Below are 23105 nucleotides of genomic sequence, written 5' to 3'. Positions count from 1 at the left end.
AAAAACAGAAAAGTAAAAAAATCATACCAATTTTCATTTTTAGTGTTGGGTTAACTTGACAAGCGGCTGTTCCCTTTTCACAATATGAGGAACTGACAAGAGGTCCACATACATTGATGTAGAAGGTGTAGCTTTTAGTTTCCACTTTATAATCAGAGACGTTATTGCGCAAGGGAGATAAATCAAACAGATTATTATACAGGGGATCAACAACTTTGCAGTCATCACCTTCAACACGCTGGAAAATAAAATATATTCTTATTTTAGTTGAATACACACATGGATACAAAAAGAGGAACACTACACTTAAAAACAAATCAGATGTTAAAAGAATTGTGTTTTAATGTCTATGCATAGTTTTGTTTTACAGCAGATTAACTCTTTTGGGGTTATTTATTTCAATAAGTCAGTTGTAGATGATTAACTACACACAAGTTGCTATTTGACTTGAGGATGGGTTTGTGGTCATTTATGCACCATTCATAACAGTATCAACAGATAAAAGATCACAATATATAAGACTTGAACTCTGCATAATCTCATGAGGATCAAATTTATCCATTAGGACAATTAGACTTTTGCATTCATATCAACAGTTCTGGGCAAAGTCTTCAGTGTAGAGCCATTCTCATAATACAAAGAGTGTGTGTGTGTGTTATATATATATATATATATATATATATATGTGTGTGTGTGTGCCACGCAAAACTATTGGATACATTACATTTTTCTTCATAACTTTAATTAGGGTTCAAGATTTTACTTTAGGCACCGCCAAAAATGGCCGCAAAATCAAGTTGTTGTTTTTTAAAACGAAATTACATTTATTAAAATCCATTATTTCTGAGTAACTTTTTTTTTTTCCAGAAAGATAAAACCCTGAATTTTATCATATAGAAAACAGAATAATGTAAAACTTTTTCTACTATTTTTAATTCAATTTTAAATGTTAAATTTTCCCAAAAAGTTAACAATTGACATGTTTTGTCTTGCACAAAAAGCGTACTTAAATATTTAAAAAAAAAAAGGGTTTTTGAAATAATTAATTTATTTATTGTCTAAGATTTAGGATGATTTTCTAAGAGAATATGCAAAAATATTATAATATAAGTACCTGAATTTCAAATAATTCCACTTATTCATATAGGTAACCAGATATTTCGCGTTGACGTAGAGTTCAGATCGACTGTTTACGTTTTCGTTTGATAAAAAGCAAACTATGGAAGACCAAACAGGCCAAAAAAAAACTTATTTTTCAGTGACGAAAATTTCAATGTATTATTAAGCTGAGGCTGGCCAGTACCAGATGGGTGACCATTTGTATGCGTTTGGTTTTTAATGTGTATGTGGGCCAGGCTCCCCAAAATGGGGGGGGGGCAATTTAAAGCAGAATAAAAAAAATTATTTCAGCGCGTTTGGTCCACCGTAGTCAAAAGGCGGCAAACGTTTTCAAACGGGATCGAAAAAAATGATGCTATTTTTAACACAAAGGGCACAATATTTATCGAATTTTTTTTTTTGGTATCGATTATTCAAAGCATGCCCTGTTTAATAATGGTCATGCATTATTCGGCTCGCTAAAAAAAAATTGTTAATTTATTTATCAAAAATTTTAAAATAGCTTTTTTCGTATAAATATTAAAAAAAAATTTTTTTTGTTTTGCTTAACTTAAATTATTTTACTTAACATATTCACCGAATTTCACACTTCAAAACTCAAAAGCGGGATAATTAAACACAATCGAAGTTCTGATATTCAGACGTCAAAATAAGGTATGCAAACAATTTTTTTTTTTTTTTTTTTTGAATCTATAATTCTGTCCCTTACAACAACACAATATGTTTTGTTCAGTTTCAGATGATTATTTTAAGCATATTTGTTCCCACTTCAAAACAAGGGGGGGGTTTGTAAGCAAAAAAAAAAATATATATATATATATATATATATATAAATATCGTTTATGAAAAATAAGTACACTGTTATAAAGTTCATTCTTCTCCTAATAATCGCTGAAAATTTCGTATTGATCGGATAATTACCTGATTTTTGGTAGATTTTTAAAAAGACGGTCCGTCAAAAAGTACTGACCTGCCCCCCCAGTTTTGGCGGTGCCTATTTTACTTAAAATTTGGTCAGTATATTCCTATTCTAACTAATATTTGGGGTAGTAATTACAAAATTAAAGTTTAGAAAGTTTATATTAAAGGAAAAATATAAATCAACTAACGCAAAAGTATTGGATATATGGATTTAATATTTGGTTGCATAGCCTTTATTGCGTTCAACAGCTTCCAATCGCTTTCTATAGTTGTACACGTTTTGTGTCATTCTTTGCAGAACTGTTCCAGTTGAATATTTTGTGGATTCCTCTTGTGAACATTGATCTTTAATATTTTCCACAAATTTTCAATTGGGTTGAGGTCTGGAGACTGACTAGGCCAAATAAGACCATCAATTCCTTTATTTCTAAGCCATTCTTTGGTTAGTTTGGCAGTATGCTTGGGATCATTGTCCTGCTGAAACACGAAATTGTTATTATGTCTCAACAAATCAGATTTCTAGAGGTTTTTCCTCCAAAATCTCCCTGTACATACGTCCATTCATTCTACCATTGATTTTTAGTTCACCAGTACCTTTGGATGAAAAACACCCCCATACTATAATCAAACCACCAAACTTTACCGTAGGAATGGTATTCTTTTTGTTATAGGCGGTGCCATTTTTATGCCATACAGGTGTTGCTGTGTTTCTTCCAAAGAAACAGATTTTTGTTTCGTTACCTTGTTCCAAAATTCTTGAGGTTGTTCCCCATATGTTTTAACACAATTCAAACGTGATCAGATATGTTTAAGCTTCAATAATGGAACTTTTCTTGGGGACCTTGATACAAAACCTGCACGATTTAAAACTCTTGTATCCTTGCTCACATTAATCCCAGCTTCTGAGGTCGGTTTGAATTTTACGAGTAAGAAAAGGTTTTTTGTACCTTTCTGTTTACCGACCTTGATTTTTTTTCATTTAATTTCCTTGGCCGGCCACATCTTGGAAGATTTGCAACAGTTTCACCAGGGTTTTTAAACTTTCTAATAACGTTTCCAACTGTACTAAGTGGTAGATTAAGTTCCCTTGATATTATTCGATACCCTTTTCCTTCGTGCTTATAAATAATTTTTTGACGAATGTCTATTGACAATTCTTTAGTTTTAGGCATTTTTATAAATGAACTGGTTGACTTTGAAGGAGTGAGCCCAAACTGGAAGAATTTTATATTTTAAAATAAAGCTCTCTGATTGGTCAGTGATAACTCACTTGCATTACTGCAACACACTAAGCAAAAGTCATTTAAATTTTCAGTAAAAGAATTTTTTAAAAGTGTATCCCATACTTTTGTGTTAATTCATATTTTTCCTTAAATCTAAACTTTTTAAACTTTGATTTTGTAATTACTACCCCAAATATAATTTAGAATAGTAATAGGAATATACTGATCAAATTTAAGGTAAAATCCTGAACCCTAATTAAAGTTATGAAGAAAAATGTAATGTATCCAATATTTTGCGTGGACATACATAACCATATTTAAATTTGGACTTGTGTTTGCAATAGGAGATCAGTTCGTTTTTAGAGTTTATTATATTACTACTTTGAGGGGAAGTAATTATAGTTATAGCTTCAGTTGTGCAGAGGCGACATGACTTAGAGCCTGGAGTATAAGACTTAACCTTTTTTAGGATAATCCATTTAATTGAGAAGGGGGTATTGTTAGAATTAAGTTTTTTAATTAAAGTAGTTAGAAGTTGCTTGGTTATTAGAATTTTGATTGTTAAAAGAAGTGTGGTTTGATTTTCTTTTCTTAATGTTGAAGTAGCGCCAATATATGTATGTACTATATTAACAGCTTGAGGTCTGAAATATTAATTTGCTGATTTGTACTGGGGAAATATTTTGAATTTTGTTCATTGTGATGAACAAAGGGTGGGACAATGACTGTAGGAGGACTGTTTTGGAGGGGATAAGTGTTAGTATTAGGATGGCTGTTAGGAGAAATATTCACATTATTATTATTGCTAGATGATTGTAAATAGAGGGGCTGCTTGAATGGTTTATTGGATTAGTAACTATATCAGATGGAAGGTGGGAAGAGGGATAACTTGACAAAATATTAGTATCTGCTATGGGAAGATTGCGTGGGAGCTCTGTAATTGTGCATGAATATATAACATCTATGGATGCAATCATTGAGTGGGCAAAGATGTTTGTTATTACAATTGCAGTTAGTTTTAGGTTTAATTGGGAAAGGGATTTTTTGGGCTGATTTAATATTTTTGTTATTAGAGGTTCAGATTCTTAGTGCTAAATTAGGCATAGTTGAATAAGAAATCCTTATTGAGTTTTTATTGAAAATACAATTATATCTGTGGGTATTTGGAAGAGTTTTGTACAATGTTGAATTCCTTAGGTATATTGGCTTTGATATTTACGCTAAATGGAGGATTAAACCAAATATTTTTCTTTCTCCATTCTTATTATAAGCTCTATTTCCTATTTGGTTTTATCGAGCTTTGACATCTGGTTGAGATTACTTTATAAATATTAACTCTTCAATATTTATAATATACTTTAGTTTTGCCATCTTGGATTATTTTGGTAAACTTAACTGTAATACTTTATATATATATATATATATATATATATATAATGTTAAAAATGACAGCATAAATCCAGTCAGATGTTTTTCCAGGTAAAGATTCAATCCAGTCATGATCAGCAGAACGTACTGGTCTTCATGGCAAGACAAAGTTATGACTGAAAAGATTAAAAGAGATTAAGTAATTTTTATAGAACTGTTCTGGCATCTGATTGGCTTATTGATGTGTATCACTCATGATTATTAATAGACTCCCTCCCCCCATCTTTGTAGTTATACTCTCATAATGCCAAAAATATTGCAACATCTTCCCTTTGATATGTGAAAGCCTACAGTTTAAATTTTGTTTCAGCGTTCAAAAAATAGATAAAATGTGTGTAGAATAAGTCATTTCGTTTCAATTTTGATTTGTAAAAATGGAAAAATGTGTGCAAGAAAAAGTTTTTTTTTTTTTTTTTTTAATTACATTTTCACCCCAAACAAGGCAAATTGCCACTTTGGTGTAGGGGGCTACTATCAGGGGCAACAACTACTGGGGTACTATGTAGGGATTTGGGCAGCAAGGTGTCGGTTCACGTTACACTTGAACTTCTGCACGTCAGTACTGTTGGGGAAGCAGGGACCTCGAATGGAATTCCAGAGTCTTGCGGTTCTGGGGAAGAAACTATTGGAGTAAAAAGATCTTTTACATCTAGGGACCTCTACAGTGTGGGGGTGGGATCTAGTAGCCTGTCGGGTTTGTCGAGGGTGCTCGCGTCGTGGGGGCACAAGTGATTGCAGTTCGTCAGAGCATTCACCACTAAAATACTTGTAGAACAGGCAGAGGGATGCAACATTTCGTCGATGGGACAGAGGCTGAAGCTTAGATGCCAGTTCAGGGCCTATCAGATTTGCGACTCTTTTGAACCTTGTCAAGGAGCGAGAGACTAGTAGCAGATGCACCAGCCCAGATGTGGCAGCAATACTCCATACATGGGCGAATGGTGGCCTTATAGAGGTACAGGATACTTTCGGGTGTTAGTAGTTTTCTAGCACGGTAGAGAGAGCCTACCTTTCTTGCAGCGGCCTTGGCAATGCCTTCAATGTAATTGTTCCAACTCATGTTTCCTGTGAACGTTAGGCCAAGGAGTTTGAAAGATGGACTCTCAGATAAAGAGTCGTTGGCCATTGCTATTGGTGGTAGAGAGGGTTTCTTGTAATTATTGAATGAAACTAGTTTAGTCTTGGCAGCATTGAACGCGACCAACCACTTTTGTCCCCATTTCACTACAGATTGGAGGTCTTCCTCTAGTGTTTCTGCCATTTCTTTAGAAATGTGTTCATTCGTCTTCCTGTCGTGTCTGCCATAGAGTGTAGTGTCATCAGCATATATACCCATCTCAGAGGCAATGTTGTCGGGGAGGTCATTTATAAATATCAGGAACAATAGAGGTCCAAGGATAGAACCCTGGGGCACTCCCGCATTTATATCATATTGTTTAGATGTGCGACCGTCGAGGACTACCTGGATTTTTCTCTTATCTAAGAAGGATTTAATTATGTTAAGTATTCTACCAGTGATACCGTATGATCTGATTTTACTGAGGAGACCCTCATGCCATACCCTGTCAAAAGCCTTAGATATATCTAGAGCTACCGCTCTGCCTTCCCCCGCTTTGTCCAGTGATTGGTATATACGTTCAGAGATCACGGTGAGGATGTCTGCTGTGGAACGGGCTTGTCTAAATCCATATTGTTTGTCAGTCAGTAGTTTAGCATCTGTAAGATGATGGACTAGAGCATGGTTAATTATGGTCTCAAATATTTTGGCAAAAAGTGGGAGGAGGCTAATGGGGCGATAATTTGATGGGTCTGTCCTTTCGCCAGAATTCTTGAATACTGGTACAACAGAAGCAGTTTTCCAACAGCCCGGAAAGCAAGCTTCATTAAGACATTTGTTGTAGAGTTTGGAGAGAACTGGAGCTACTTCGGCTGAGCACTTTTTTAATAGCACAGCTGGGATAAGATCGGGTCCACATGCTTTTGAGGTGTCAAGGTTTTTTATGATAGCATGCACCTGAGCAGGGGTGGTTTTCAGATCGTCTAGTGTGGCGTCTGTCCGCATAGGAAAGTCAGGTAGGGGGTGGTTGGAAGGGTCCAGTGTGGAGTTTGAGGCAAACCGACTGGCAAGCATGTTAGCCTTGTCGGTTGCTGAGGAGACAACCTCGTGATTGTTGGTTAGTGGGGGAATTGTTGATTGCCCATTATTTACTACACTGTTGTAGATTTTCTAGAAGTCTCGAGTTCCTAGTTTTTGTGCTTTGATGCGCTTTTTAGTGGTTTCCGTAAATTCTCTCTTAGCTGTCGCTATTTCTTTCTTAACGTTATTTCTAGCTTCTATATACTTCAGTCTGTTTGAACTGGACTTATGTCGGTTAAACCTACGGTATGCATGCTGCTTTTGAGTAATGGCAGTTGCACAAGTCGACGTAAACCATTGGGGAGAGTGGGGCTTACTATAAAATTTCCGCATGGGAACATGCGCTTCGATTGCAGTTTTGAACCAGTCAGTGGTCTCGTTTGCACACTGTTCAGCAGGGAGAGAGAAAATATTTTTCCATGGAGCATCTCTAATTAGTTCCCTGATGGCTTCCCAGTCAGCCTTATTATAATATCTCGTTGTTTTGAGCACTGGCTCTTCAATTTTGGGTCTAGAGTTTAGGGCGATTTCAACCATTATCACTGCATGATCAGCGTTCCCGAGTGGGCTGTGGGCCTTCGCTATGCAGTCATCGGGAACTGTGGTCAAAAACAGATCTAGAAGTGATGCGTGTTGTTCTTCCTGGTCAGGGAAACGGGTTGGAAACGTAACAATTTGTGATAGGGAGTGAGATATAGCGAAGCTATGGGTTGTGCTGCCCGCTGCATCTGTGTGAGTAGAGAATCCAAGCCAGTTTTTGTGGTGGACATTAAAGTCACCAAACACATGTATTTGTGCGCTAGTGTCGAGGGACAGTGCCGTGTCTATGCTGTCAGATACTTTGTTTATTATGGAGCAGTCCTGAGTCGAGGGAGAGCGGTAGAGAAAATAATAGTAGCTAATACTGTGTTGCACGTTTAGTCTAAAGCACATAAAGGCTTGATCATCTGTTTCTAGGTTTGTTTCTCTAGTCAAGGGAAGGGTATTACGAATGTAAACTCCAAGTCCGTGCATATGTCTGTCAGAGTCCTTACGGCAGAGTGGGAGATATCCAGGCATGTTAAAGTGGTTAGAGGGAATGGAGGAGTGTAGGTTAGTCTCACTTAGTGCTAAGATATCCGGGGTATTTGTTAAGAGAAATGCTTCAACATCAGCTAAGTTAGTTCTAAGCCCACGGATATTTGTGAATGAGAGCCTCAAGGGAGGAGGCAAGTTGAATTTGTTTGTCCCTAATCCTGGTTTAAGCTTATTTTTAGATTGTACTGTCGTCATATTTTTTTTTAAGAGTTTCGGTAAGGGGGAGCTAAACAAGAGGTTATGCGGAGCTTCAGACATGCATCACAAGTAGACCATCAGCTGACCTTTCTCCCATTAGGATTGTGGCCTCAGGAAAGCCCACCGGGGATGAGTGCAGGGTCCCTTTCCATGCGCGTCATGGCACTGCAAACAACCCGATATTATTCAACTGTTGATGGAGCAGCCGCTCTAAGCGCTACCAAAGAGTTAGGGCTCCTGTACTACCAGTCGGGAACAGCAGCCAGGAACTGTCAATCCGGTACCCTCAACCCTTTAGAAGAAGGTCAACCCAATCTAACCGCTCAGGCATATCTTATACTCAAGCACTCCCAAATGTTCAGTTTTAGGGGTGGGGCATGCTGGGAATGGGGAGGAACGGCGTTCATTGCCCTAGCCAGGAAACAAGATCTACCGCTGGGTGTTTCTGTCGAATCACTGAGATAGTGTCTCTGCGCTTGACTAATAGGCAAAGAAGGAGTATGGAAGCCGGGCGATAGACAGAGCCTATCTACTCCTTAAGCAATTTAGGTTTGCGAACCGGTGAATTTGTTTGAGTCACCAGCTCTAGGAAGGTTGTCATCCAAAACTGAAGAGGCCTCTCTCCCCTTTGGTTTAGTTTCAGAGTTTTCCTTCTCCTAGACGGATGATCTGGGAAGACCTACTGGGTCCGTCAGCCCTGAGAGGGTTTTCTCCGCGCCTAGGTTCTAATCCAGGTATTTCTGCGACCCCGCGTTGTTAGTGTTACTGGGTTAGTTTGTGGGGGATTATATCTACGGATTAGTTACACTCCTCAAAGTGATTTAGGGACATGCTATTTACTTGTTAATGGATAAAGGGGGTGGGTGAAGTTCATGCAGTGTAAGCGTCTATGTTTGTAAGAGGGCTTGTTAGGGAGGAGATAATGTGATTTTAGTCGTACCCTTTTTTTTTTTATTTTATTAATGTTAGCTTAGGTCTAGTATAGTGTTACAGTATGAGTAGGTATTAAGAATTGAGCTACGAGTTGTGCCCGAGCTATTTTAGATGATAAGAGGGTTAAGATGTAAGTGCAATATAGCATGGATAAGACAGCAAGTATTGAGTCATGCGTAATTAGGTGAATAGATATATATGGGCAGGTTTTCAGTAGGTGCGAATAGAGTTGGAGTTGTAGGTATTTTTTAGTAAGAGTCATGGGGCGTTTTGCATAACAAGGAGTGTCGTTTCAATAACGTAATTAATCGTTGCAAAACTCGAGACAGTTGTGTAGTGCATATCGCTTTGTTTCTGGGTACTTTGGCTGTTAAGTACCTGCCTTTGTGTGCATAGGCTGTTAAGTCCCTTACTGGATAGGAATGAGCAGTAATGCATGCCTTAGAGGTAGAAATGTATAGATGTTTAGTGATGGTTATTAAAACAGTTTGCATGTGAGGGATTAGGGGCTGGAAGTTAGCGATTCAACTACAGATGCGGAGCAATGTGGGAGTTTAGTGGCGGATAGGTTGGAAGGAGTAGATTGTTAGCGTTCAAGAGAAGAGGGGTTATTTATTTACAGATGGATTTCCATTAGGATTTTTGAGTTACAGGTAAGGTTTAGTCTGAAGAAGGGAGGAAATTTTTTTTTTTTTTTTTTTTTTTTATGCATGCAGGTAAGACAAACGCAATCGTCTTGGAGGTAAAATGTATAGGATTTCGTAGCTAGCTATTAGGTTTTTCCCTCCCAGTTATAGGGACAGCTAATTCGTTGGGATTTGGAATTGTAGTCATTAAGGTCAGGCGCAGAGTGTTGCATCTATTCAGAAAATTAGCCCGAGTATCACAGCTGGGATTATGTATATTGCAGTTAAAAATATAGTGCCAGTCAAATTATGAGCCACGTGCAGTGGTTTGGTATGGTATGGGTATCATGGAGGACACTTACATACAAGCAAGCGTACGGTGATTGCATATATTAAGTATATTACTTAAATAAAGTTCTTCTGTCTTCTATAGTAGAAAGAAAGGTGGTCCTAGCTCTTCTATATTCTTGCATAGGCTATTCGTTTTCGAGTAGAGTTCTTCTGACCTTAAAAACGGCTCGCGTGGGACTAAGTGTTAGAGACCATTTTTACGCATATGTAATTAAAATGCATTAAATAAATACATTTAAAGAGAAGGTATACACAGTTGGTAAAAGCAAAAAGAGAAATAAATAAACAAAGTGAATAAATAAATAAAAAATAAAGTAATAAGAAACGACTCGCATGGAAGCAAAGAGTTAAAGACAATATATGCGCATATAGTTAAAATACATTAGTCAAAATTTAGAAAAAAAAAAAAAAGCAGTTGCCATTTTGGTAATATTAGGATTTGTTAAATTAACTTAGCTTATATTGTTTGCCCATTTTCAAAATTTTCGCGAAGAACGAACAAAAACACTTCGAGACGAAACTTCGAGACGAAACTTCGAGACGAAACTTCGAGACGAAACTTCGAGACGAAACTTCGAGACGAAACTTCGAGACGAAACTTCGAGAAAAAAAAAGTAACTTTGAGAAGAAAAAAAAAGTAACTTTGAGAAGAAAAAAAAAATGTAACTTTGAGAAGAAAAAAAAAATGTAACTTTGAGAAGAAAAAAAAAATGTAACTTTGAGAAGAAAAAAAAAATGTAACTTTGAGAAGAAAAAAAAAGTAACTTTGAGAAGAAAAAAAAAGTAACTTTGAGAAGAAAAAAAAAAGTAACTTTGAGAAGAAAAAAAAAATGTAACTTTGAGAAGAAAAAAAAAATGTAACTTTGAGAAGAAAAAAAAAGTAACTTTGAGAAGAAAAAAAAAGTAACTTTGAGAAGAAAAAAAAAAGTAACTTTGAGAAGAAAAAAAAAATGTAACTTTGAGAAGAAAAAAAAAATGTAACTTTGAGAAGAAAAAAAAAAGTAACTTTGAGAAGAAAAAAAAAGTAACTTTGAGAAGAAAAAAAAAATGTAACTTTGAGAAGAAAAAAAAAGTAACTTTGAGAAGAAAAAAAAAAGTAACTTTGAGAAGAAAAAAAAAAGTAACTTTGAGAAGAAAAAAAAAAGTAACTTTAAGAAAACTCATTAATTTTTTTTGTAGGTTAATTTTTACTCATGAGAAACAACTCATTACATCCAAGGTTAATTTCCTTGCTTAATTTCATTTCTCAAATGATGTAACAATAAATGATGGATGTGTACAAAGTAAATTTCAACATGGATTAAAAATCCGGTAAGGTGAAATTTTCCACTTAGAATTTGAGTAAAGCTACATGTCTAGGTAATGATGTCACAGAGACAGGAGGCTGCCAGTCTTATGTTATGAATGAACAGGGGGTGGGGCTTTCTTTCCAAGGAGATATCAGTGGGTTTAGATAACTGCTGCATCTCCTGATGATGGAGAAGCCTGGGTGTTTTCACAAGTACATGTATGCTAGCTATGAAGAAAAACCTCAGATTTTTAAAACCCAATTGCCACATCACCACAGAAATGTGACTAGCAGGTCGAGTCAACCAAATGGCATGGCAGTGGAAGACCACTTCAAATGCTACAATGATAATAGGATCATCGTTTTATTAATTTACATCCAAGACTAGATTTCTTTGCTCATCTTCACTTCTCAAATTACAGTAGTTAACTGCAAGTTTGTTTTTTCACACTTTAGAACTAGTCTGGCCAAAGCAGAAAGGAGCAGAGAGCGAAGTAATATAAAGAAAGCTATGGTTTTCAAAATTATATTCATAATCTCCCTAATATGGATATTAACTTAAGCTGATTTAAAACATTTCTAATTTTAGGATATATTAGAGTGAAACAGTAGGCAATGAAAAACACTATATTGAATTTGAACAATTTATTTGATTTCCCAAAAGTTATCACTAAAAAAGACCACTAACCGTTCAAAAATCTTATGACTACAAGTATGCAGTGCAAGCATTAGGTTAGAACAAGGATTATGACAGTTGTAATGATTCAAAAGAGGTTTCAAGTCAAATTTACATTTCTTTGGTTATGAGAAGTGAAAACAATGGAACAAAAATGGGTAGAACTTTGGGGGGGGTGCATGCAAGATAGAGAAACTTGTGTCATGAGAGACTGGGAAAATCCGAAATATAGTGAACATACAGGAAGAAAAGTTACAAAAATTAATATAAATCAAAACTATTTTACCCGAACAACACAAGCTGCAGGAGTTTTCCAGCTGAAAACATATTCACAATAAGCAGTTTCACTTTGAAATTGAATTCCTTCCTAGAAAGAAAGTGAGAAAATTTCTTTAAAAGCGAGTTGTACACCAAAAAATAGGATTTATAAAAAGAGGAAGACAGCTAATAAAGTCAACAAAACAGTCAAACTTCATATTCTACTCAATCTACACTGTTCAAATTATTGAGACGAGCTTGACACTGTTGAAATTGCATTGTTGCTTGCTTTATAGCAATTACATGCATGTTACTATGAAATGTATGAATTGTTGCATGTTTATAAATGCATGATTCAGGTGAGTGAAAATAGTTTGACCACCCAGAATTTGATTTCACTTTGAAAAGTGATCGCCTATTTAAGGTGAGGAGGTTCCATGCTGTGATTGTGAGCCACACGAAACGTTACAAAACTTTTCAGATCATTTGGATTCTTCATACTGTTCTCATTTTGAGCTTTATTTTTCTATTTTGGTTGATATAACCTCCAACCTTCTCCAGGTGTATCTTGTCAAACTCTGGAATCTTTCTGTAGAAAGTGTAATACAAAACTTAGTTGTTTCCAGATGGTAGGCATCAGGTTTTATGTGCATACATCAACAGCTGATTATTCTTGAGTAGTTTCATGATGTTCAATATATATATATTCCAGTAAAAAAAGGCAAGGGCGTTTAATTTGGTCTGCTTGGTTAGAGACAATGAGCTTTAAGAGACTTTGATTGAAAGAGATGCTTCCCCTAACTGCAAGCTTGTAGTTTGGCAAAGAAACCAAGTATCATTGTAACTTAAAAACGAAACCATGTTATTTGTTTTAGACTTTAGTTCTGGTTTTGTTTGGAGAAATGACCGGCCATGTAATTGACACTTATGTTAAATTCAAGCATCAAATTCTAACACAGGCAATTAGTAAACAATCACAGCCTGCACAGTGAACCGACACACTTATATTTTATGTTGTCTCCAAATTGGATGCAAAAACATTTTTATGTAAATTTCAAATAAAAAAATATTTTAAAACTGACTTCATATCAAAATAAAAATACTGGACAAAAAAAAAAAAAAAAAAAAAAAAAAAAAAAAAATTTTTTACCTCAATAGAAGAACAAAAGAAGTCAATTCTTGTACTGCGATGACTTTCTTTATCAGTTCCTTTATGACAGATATCTCCACCCCGATATCTAATGCTAACTGTACCGTCTGATAGAGCAATTGGTTTGCTCTGGACATAACCAATATTGAAAGCTCGTTTGTCTTTTGTTATCTGACAACCACCAACAAGTCCTGGGTAAAAAAACAATCATAATGAAAGAAAAAAAAAAATTTTCTTAAAAGCGGGGAGACATTTTAGTATTTTACAATTTTTTGGCAAAGCAGTATATCTATAAAAGTGAAATTGTGTCTACATTTCCCTACAAAACTGTCAATTTTCAGTATACAGACCCAAGGTTTGACATAATGGATATTGAGATTTGAGAAAAATCTTTTTAATCGGTTTTCGGGCAGAAATTTGGTCAAGGGGGTCAAAGTTCAATGATTTGACTTTTGAAAACTACCAAACTCGTCTGGCAATTTATATAATATATATATATTTTTTTATGTTTGTTCATTTTGTTTTTTTCTTAAAACCTTCCAATTTACAATGATTTTCATTTTACTCGACTAACATCTTGTATGAATAAAACTGCAAACACTGTCAAAGGATAATTTTTTGAGAGTGTTGGTTGCATATAAGTTTTCAATAGAAGTTTATTGCATGTTAGTTTTCATTTTAGATTCCTTTAATTTTGAAAAACAAAAATATAAGTTTATTGAAAGGCTTACCTGCACACGTAATGTTGTTTTTCTTGTTCACCGGACGACAAATATTGATGATATATTTTGTGCCATCTACAGTTGTTTCCCAATTACTATTGGGTAAAGCCAACCGAGTCAGATCATATTGTCCACCTTTCTGGTCATGGAGGATACAGTCAACAGGACGAGGGACACATGCTAGGGCTGTGTTAAACTGGAATGTATACATCTGTTGGCTGGAATTAATGAAGCTGATACTGCCAAGATCATGTTCAGGATCACAGACAAAAATGATGATAGTTTGGAACAGTTCACCTGAACAGTTCAAGGAAAAAAATAAAAATGTTCATCTATATAATAGTGAATATACATGTGTTCGGTTCAATTCAATAATTATGTATGCAAATTTTTTTAGGAGCAAAAAGAGGCTTAATCGTAGTAACTGATGAAATAAAATAATTCTTTTACTTTGATAAAAAATCCTTTGTTCTTAATATTTTTGTGACTAAAATAGCAATTCACAACCACACGTATTTACAGATTAAGAGAGAAACAGCCGATTAGTTTATTTTTTAAGTTATGCTATAATTCTTTCTATATTTGTTTTTTATATCTTTAAAATTATTTTGTAAAACTTTACTCAAGTTTGTTTTTCTGTAAGTTTCTTCGATTAACTTGTTTTTAAAGCAAGATTTACTTCCCTTGTGACAACAGTGGGAAATCAATAAAAAAATTACTACCCCCCCTCCCACCACCACAGTTTTGTTAGTTTAGTATAAAAATAAATTCAAAGAGGAAACTCGAGTTATACATTTTACTTTGGTTTACAGCATATCAATATTTTTTAGATTTAATTTTTTAAACAAAGCTTATTGCAAACAAGTTATTTTATTCATAACTAGGATGGGGTTTGGTGAAAAGAGTCACTTTTACTTTTGTAACTGGACATAATAGATCCCACAAGTTTTGAATTTGCCAAAGTCAATCTCAGTCTTTACCAGTATCCATTAGATCAGTTATTTTACATACTTTAAATTACAGAATGGAACCCTATAAATAACAAGCAATACATGGATATGTTAGGTGGATGCAAGATCACTTTATAGCAATCAATGAAATCGCACCATGATATGTCTGGTTATCTATTTAGGAGTGTTGTATATTTTCTTTTGCAAATGCTTTTAACAAGTTAAAAACAAAGAAAAATAAAACATGGGTACAGTTAACAAGAGTACAGAAAGTAAGGTGTTGTCAGACCTGGCTTGATTATAACAACTGTCGTTACCACCATTATCACTAGTCATAACGTCAGAAAGAGTGCATGTAGTGATGCAATAGCGTAGATCAGCATAGTATGACATTTATGAAAAAAAAAAAAAAAAAAAAAGCAGGCATGCTTTTTATCAACCTTAATGCTATCTCTGGGATGCCAGTAAAGCAAAAAAAAAAAAAAAAAAAAAAAGCCTTACATTAATCCGAACATTGTCAGGAGTATTTTGTTACATAGTTGTGGTCACTTCATTAATATTTGTCTAATTTGCGAGTCAAAATTATATAAGCATTTTAGTATTTCTCCTAGATGCAAATCTAGATATAAAGTCAGTTATGTTTCCAATGTGAGATTCAGCAGAACATTACTTTTTTGGTTTAGAGAAAATCTGTTCGATTTGCTTTTTATAATATTAAACACCAGTTCTAATTCATGGGTTTGGGCAACGAAGATGAACACTTCTGTTGGAAGGCATTTTTTGATAATTTTATTTAAAATTCTTCACATCCAATTCTGTTGTCTTTAAAATTATAAGTAAAAATATAAGAGTAGTTGAGATAATATTGGGTGTTCAATAGTTTATCGTGACAAGTTAAAGGGTTTTGGGTTAGAGTAATTTTTACTTTGTTTTTATTCTAGAAAATGTAAAAAATTCAATAATATAAGCATAACATACAGAAAACATAGTTAAAAAATAAAAAGTTAAAATTTTAAGTTTATTCAAGTCTTACACATTTTTAGTGTTTTTATATTTGTTAATGTTTTTGCAGACCATCAGAAATTTTTCATGAACCACCAGGTTGCTGACCATAAGTATAAATAACGTTTTTTATATGGCATAGACCGATACTTCATCTAGTACTGCAATATAAAAGCAATGTGATGGGGAAAGTTGTTGATAAAATGCAATCGCTTACCAGAGATAAATTGTTTTCCTGTATAAATCAAGCGCAAATGCCCATCAGTTAGTTGCAGTTTGGAGCTTGCAGAAGCTAGACCTACACTTCGGGAAGGCTGGACTTCACACACAGCAGAATCTGTACGGTTTGTGAGACATTTACTATCTGTCAAGGGAGCACAGATATTAAGCTGAAAAAGATTTTAAAATGTCAGAATGTGATATACACTAAGATCTGAGCAAACCAAGTCACCTAGAGCAGGGTGTATCATGTTGAAACACTTAAGACTCAATGATTTCAGCCACATCTTTAAATAATTTTGTAAAATCATTGTATACTTTATTGATCCTTTGATATAGGTCAGATACCTATGAGGAAATTAATGCTCGCCTTCCATTTCAAAGTGCAAATTAATATTTAATGTGTCAATTTTAATTCAAGCTAGGTTTAAAAGTTTTAAAATTATTTGTACATTTTTTTTAAGTTTTACAACAATAATGGACACGTGTTAGCCATTTTAATTTATCATTCTATATAATAATATGCTAAGTCACTTCATGTTTGTACTAGCTTATGACGTTCAAGTCATTAAAAATGAGGCAAACAAAAATTAGCTAAGGTACAAAGAAGGAATTGTTGCAAAATCAAATTATATTCTTTCGATTAAAATGATACAATTTAAAATAAATACATTTAAAAAAAATGACATCTTTTTAAATATTTATTGCTTAAAAACTAAATTGCTACAAATTTAAATTTGTAGAATAGAAAGACTATCTTATTTGAACCAACTTTATTGGTCATCTTCATTAACAAGTAAAGAAATTAGGAAAATTTGTTGGCTGCTGAAAATCTAGTAGTTGAGAGATTACCTCTGATTGGGCAAACCAGACAGAGGTTAGCTAAGATGTTAAGTGGAAATTCAAATATTCTTAATGGCAGCTTATTGCAGCCATAGGTGCTGTTGCCGTTTGTAGTAATGCTACTACATATTTGTTTCATTTAAAGAATCCAAAATAATTATTTTTATGGCAAAAAAATAAATGAATAAAAATAATCGTTTCTTAATATTCCATATGAATTAATACCTGCTAGAGTCAATATTATTAACAGATTTACGGAACTATACAGATTTACGGAATTAGCATCATGGAATTTCCATGAGGTGTTGCTAGTAGATAATACTGGCCAACATGTTTTGTCATGATTGAAATTTTTAACTCTCTGGACAAAATAGGAAGTAATTTTAATTACTATTCTAGTTTAAAAACTTTAACATTGATTCATTTGTGTTCTTTAACCAAAGGGACAGATTTTCTCGAGTGCCTCTAGTATCAAAGAATCAACTTACATAAATATTTTCATCCATTTTTGGATTAAGTTTGTTGCAATTTCAAACAAAGAAAAATTATTTTTAATTTTGCTTATCTTTTTCTTTAAAGTAAATCCAAATCTATTGAAATTTTGTTTCATTTTTAATAAAGCATCTTTAATTGGTTTTAGGGATTAATATTTTTTTTAAAGGTAAAGTGAATAATAGAAATGTGAAATACAAACCCAAAACTTTCTTTTCTTCACATTAATTTCATATTTGCCAGTCTTCTTAATCAACGGTTGCAGATTGAAAACATAGTCAGAATTTGGATCTTTGATGGTGCAATCTTCATGGGCAGATTCTGTGTTGGTTTCAGGACAGGCGATTTCTGTTTCCCATAAAAAGACATATTCACAATTCTTCTCAATATTCATAAATCGTGGACCATTTGACTGAAACAAATCCAAACAAACTTTCTCATTTGTAGAAAGATGGCGGTACAGAATAATCTCAACACGTACCAGATAAATTTATTTCACCATTTAATATCTGGTATGTGTTGAGATTCTCATCCTGTATCAATAAAATTTTGCTCTGTACTTTATGACTATTGAGCTTACTATTCAAAAAGTAAAATGCCTTTTAATGTCTCAATTTGATATTAAAACAAAGATTTCCATTATGATGGAACAAGAAATCAATCTAACTCGCATATATATATATATATATTCCCCTTAAAACATGTTATACAGAACCCACCATCTAATGTCACTGAAGGCAAGATTTTTAATCAAAATATAAATACGGAAAAAACAGAAAAACTTATTTTCATTTTTTGCATTTGTCTTGCTTTCAATCATGCTAATATCTAATATATCCCCTCATTGTAATTGCCATCTTTAAATCATTTTTTTTTTGTCTGTCTGACCATCCAAATTTAGTTTTTTTTTTTTAAACTAATGGGTTGATCTTACTGAAATTTTGTATGGAGTTTTGCTATAAGGTTCAGCAAACTAAGTATTATGGTATCCATTCAATGCACAGTTAGAAATAGGGATTAATATTCAACACAAAAATGAAAAACATTGACTTAGAATGAGTGCTTTATGCCAAATTGATAGTTGTATATGGTTAAATTTTTTTTCTGAAAAGGGAAAAAAATTCTGTATAATGCCTCGGGCAAATTATATTAACTTTATATATTAGCGTTTGTTATAACTTTAGGGGAAATGCACATATGTATGAAATAAATATAAGTGTAGGCATTCCCAAATTTTAATCTTACTCTTGACAACCGTTTCCTCACCCAGCATATATATATATATATATATATGCTGGGTGAGGAAATATGAAAAAGGGATGTAGTGTTTACCTGATATACACAATTATAAACTTCAAACTAATATAAATAACAGTATATATAGAAAATGTAATCCCAACCGAATTAAAAAACTCAATACGTAATAGAGAGTAGAGCTTATTATAAGAAAGAAAATTAAAACTAAGTTGAACTTTATAATCAAGATTTATTGTTCGACTGAACACTAAAAAAAAAAAAAAAAAAAAAAAAAAAAAAAAAAAGAAAAAAAAAAAATTACAAAGTCCTTATTTCGCAGAGTTTCAAAGAATGCTATTCTTATTAGGACAAAAAAAAATCAGCAAATTATATTTGTAGCAATGCTAGAATTTGCTAGTTAAAGCATTAAGTGAAACCGCAATTTATTGTAGCTATAAATTGCCAAATAAAAAAAATGAAAAATATTGGGTATGTAAAAAACTAATATAAAAACAAACCGCGCACAATATTTCAGCTTGAATGAAACTCCTCTAGAGTTGATCGAAAATAGTTCTTTAGATAGAAAGTATTCCAAAATAAGTCGAGTGTGACAATGCATATAATCCAATTGGAAAGTTTTCAAAAATCCAATTGGAAGGTTTACAAAACAGCTGGAATAATGAAAATTGTTTTTTCCGGGCAGTGCAATAGTCCAAAGAGAAAAAACGCCCGGAAAAAACAATTTTTCTAGGACGGGTATTACACATGAAATAATTGTACTTTCTTTAGGATAGGTAATTTTCAACATGTATATGAAATAATTTTACCTTCGCTAGGTGGGGTAATGTACAACACATTTAAAATAATTTTACCTATAATCGGATGAGTAATTTAAGTACATATATGAAATAATTTAACAATCGACAGATATTTTACAACATGAAATAATCTCACTTCCCACCAAGGCCACCATAATTAACAAAAAAATATTTAGAAAATGGATCATTAGGATTTTCGAATTAATACGTAAATACATTGTCCTGGTTATTGATTAGGCAACCTTAGCATCACCATAAATTTAAACATTACTGTGTTTCTATCAACACTATAGGCACAATAATTTTAAGAAAAATTCTGTCATTTTTTTTAACAGGTTTCAGCAGGATTTTCACATTAATACATAAATACATTGACAGTGATTAGATAACCCTTGCTTCATTATAACCTTCCACATTACTGTGTTTCATTTTCTTTCCCCCACTACAGAGAATATTTTTTTTAAAAAGACGTAATTGAAAATTCAGAAACATATGGATCACCCTCAATAGAAACTGGCCCAATTCACCTTCACAGAACAACAATATATATGAATTAATGTAATTTTGAGATCGTAATAGACTTCAGCCATTTCCAGGATTGACTACATATGGGATAACTTTGATGATCTACACAAAGCCATTGGTATTCACGAATGGTCACCATATGATACTGCTATATTGACATTTTAGTTGTCAAAGTTAGATTACCATCAGACCAGACTACTTTTAACCTTCCAAATGTGTGTGACGCTTTGCTGAGTGTCTTATTTCCACATCAAGAGTGCCATCATTTGATAAAGTACTTCCAAGATAGACAATTTTTTACGACTTTTTACAGCATTTTCCACAGATGAAGACATCAGGTACCACAGATTTTTTTTGTTTTTTTGTTTAACGGCATGTCCGCCCTTGTTGGGTTATTTTATGCCAAATCGTGGTTTAGTGTTTAAATATTTTATTTATAAACCAAATTTGAATAAATATATAGTTGAAGTATAGTTTGCACTAAGATTTGATTAAATTTGTAAACATTTTAATACAAAAATTAAAGTAAATGCATAAAATGAATTAAAATGCGAGTAAATTTGCAGTAGATAAAAAAAAATATCAATTTGCGTTATGTGTGTAAATTTGTAATAAATATTTGCTACTTAGGTGTAGTTACGTTTGTGTAAATTTGTATAAAAGTGTTATATTTGTGTAAAAATATTTAAAATAAATTTACATTTATGGATTTGTATTAATTGTCTTGCTTATTCACATGCATATGAAAATCTATATTTTTGTATATATACCAATTTCTTTACGGTAATCGATTATGTGTTCGACTTTTATGTTTTCGAAAAGTTCTTTTCTATTGCTGTCTTTGTAATATTTTCGTATAAGCAGAAAAATCAATGCATTCAGTAAGAATTTTTGTTGTCAGCGGAACCTGACATGCAATACACATTGGCTGGTCTTCTATAAATACGATTGGTTAGGTATGTGTGACCTATACGCAATCTAGTACATAGAACCTCTTCCTTTCTATTTTTCCTGGAATATTGTTCCCAGTTACCAATTGTTGATTTAATGGCATATAGTTTGTTAGTGTAACCATTCCAATAAATTTGCCATTATTTTTTAATGCATTTATTTATATTTTTTTTAAATCCGTATAGAGAACTTTTAAGTTTTCATCTTGATTTTCATTTTAGAGAAGCCTTTGCTGCTGTGTCTACCAATTCATTTTCTCTGATACCGATGTGGCTAGGTATCCAGCAGAGCACAATTTGTTTTTAAAAATTCGCTTATTCTAGGCTGTAGTTTTACTAACAACGGGTTGTTAGACTTGTGTTTTTATTGCTGTTATAGTTGATAGCGTGTCGGAGAAAATTACATTTTGTGTTATCCCTGGAGATGAAATCAAATGTTAAATCTATTGCACAAACCTCTGCATTTAAGATTGAGGTTTCTTTCAAGAGATGCGTTTAAAAAATTTTTTTTATTATATACAGCTGTGCTGCCTGTTGAATCTACCTGTTTTGAGCCGTCCGTAAAGATGTATGCATGTTTAGGATAATTGTATTTGATTTGTTCAAATTCTTCTTGATAAAAAAGAGGGTGAGTTTTTCCCTTACAGTGCTTGCTAAGACTTAAGTCAACTTTTGGTACTATAATGTTCCAAGGAGGTATTTTTGGAGTAAATGTCTTGTAAATTTTTGTTATCGGGATCTCTGCTTCTTCAATAATAGGTTCCATTCGTAGGCTAAATGTTTTAATGGCTTTTTCTTTTTATTGAAATAAATGTTTGTACTTGAGATAAAACGTGAAGTCGTGTGCAGGATTGTCAGGATCTGCCTTCAATTTTGTATAATATAACAGAGCTAATTTGTTATATCTGAGGTTAGGTGGAGGCTCATTTGCTTCAGCATACAAACTTTCTACTGGGGATGTTCTGAAAGCTTCCAGTGCAAGTCTCAGTCCTGTATGGTAAATGGGATTTAAAATTTTCATATAGGATTTTCTTGCTGCTTGGTATATACAGCTGCCATAGTTAATTTTTGATCGAATTAGGGATCTGTACAGGTTTAACAAGGTCTGCCTGTCAGCTCCCCAATTCGTATGGGCCACAACACGCAGAAGTTGCAGGGCTTTATTACATTTTTTTTTTTAACAGTTTATGTGGGGAATAAAATAGTTTTTTATCAAAAATCATTCCTAAAAACTTGTATTCATCAACAAAGGGGATATCTTCTCCATCGAGTTGTAATTTGGGATCATTGTGTAATTTGTGTTGATTGCAAAAATGAATGCATTTGGTTTTATTTTTTGAAAATTTAAAACCATTTTCTTTTGCCCATTTATTCATTTTGTTTATGCTGTGTTGCAATTTTCTTTCAATAAAATGGATGTGTTTGGAACGATAGCTTATAGAGCAATCATCCACGTACAATGTTCTATTTATGTCAGGAGTAAGTTCCTTTACTATGTTAAAGATTTTTATATTAAATAGGGTTGTTGATAATATCCTACCCTGTGGCACACCTTCCTGTTTATTTATATTGCTTAGAGTAGACCCTATGCATACTCTGAAGGTTCTGTTCGTTAAAAAATTTTGAATAAATTCGGGAAGTCTACCCTCAAGTCCAAAGTCGAATAGATCTTTCATAATACCGAATTTCCAGGTAGTATCGTAAGCTTTTTTTTTAGATCGAAAAAGACAGTTGTGGCATGTTCCCTTCTAATGAAGGCTTCTGACATAGCATTTTAAGTTGACAAAATGGTCAAGACATCCACAATTTTTACGATAGCCACACTGCGCATTCATTAGTTTGTTTCTAAATACCAAATTTGGCGATGATTTACCATTCGCTCTAATATTTTGCACATACTTGTTAGTGAAATTGGTCGATAATTTTCAGGATCTGAAGAATCCTTTCCTGGTTTTGGTATTGG

The 23105-nt window shown here is 33.4% G+C and overlaps 1 protein-coding gene across 3 annotated transcripts in view; it reads right to left on the bottom strand.

The window, feature by feature from the left end:
• LOC145291983 (cation-independent mannose-6-phosphate receptor-like) overlaps positions 1–23105 on the bottom strand; it is a 268904-nt gene that overhangs the window by 123578 nt on the left and 122221 nt on the right. For all 3 annotated transcript variants that reach the window (XM_080137940.1, XM_080137937.1, XM_080137939.1), the window contains exons 16-21: positions 17816–18025; positions 16277–16448; positions 14117–14404; positions 13386–13576; positions 12264–12344; positions 28–238 (exon numbers count right to left, since the gene is read on the bottom strand). In XM_080137940.1, the coding sequence (XP_079994066.1) occupies positions 28–238; positions 12264–12344; positions 13386–13576; positions 14117–14404; positions 16277–16448; positions 17816–18025 (1153 nt within the window). The remainder of the gene's footprint in view (positions 1–27; positions 239–12263; positions 12345–13385; positions 13577–14116; positions 14405–16276; positions 16449–17815; positions 18026–23105) is intronic.

The sequence above is a fragment of the Euprymna scolopes genome, chromosome 13, assembly GCF_053919585.1.
Source record: "Euprymna scolopes isolate OS-2025 chromosome 13, ASM5391958v1, whole genome shotgun sequence".
NCBI classification, from domain to species: Eukaryota; Metazoa; Mollusca; class Cephalopoda; order Sepiida; family Sepiolidae; genus Euprymna; species Euprymna scolopes.
Note: the sequence above shows the minus strand (reverse complement) of the source record. Positions and strands in the feature narration are given on the sequence as shown.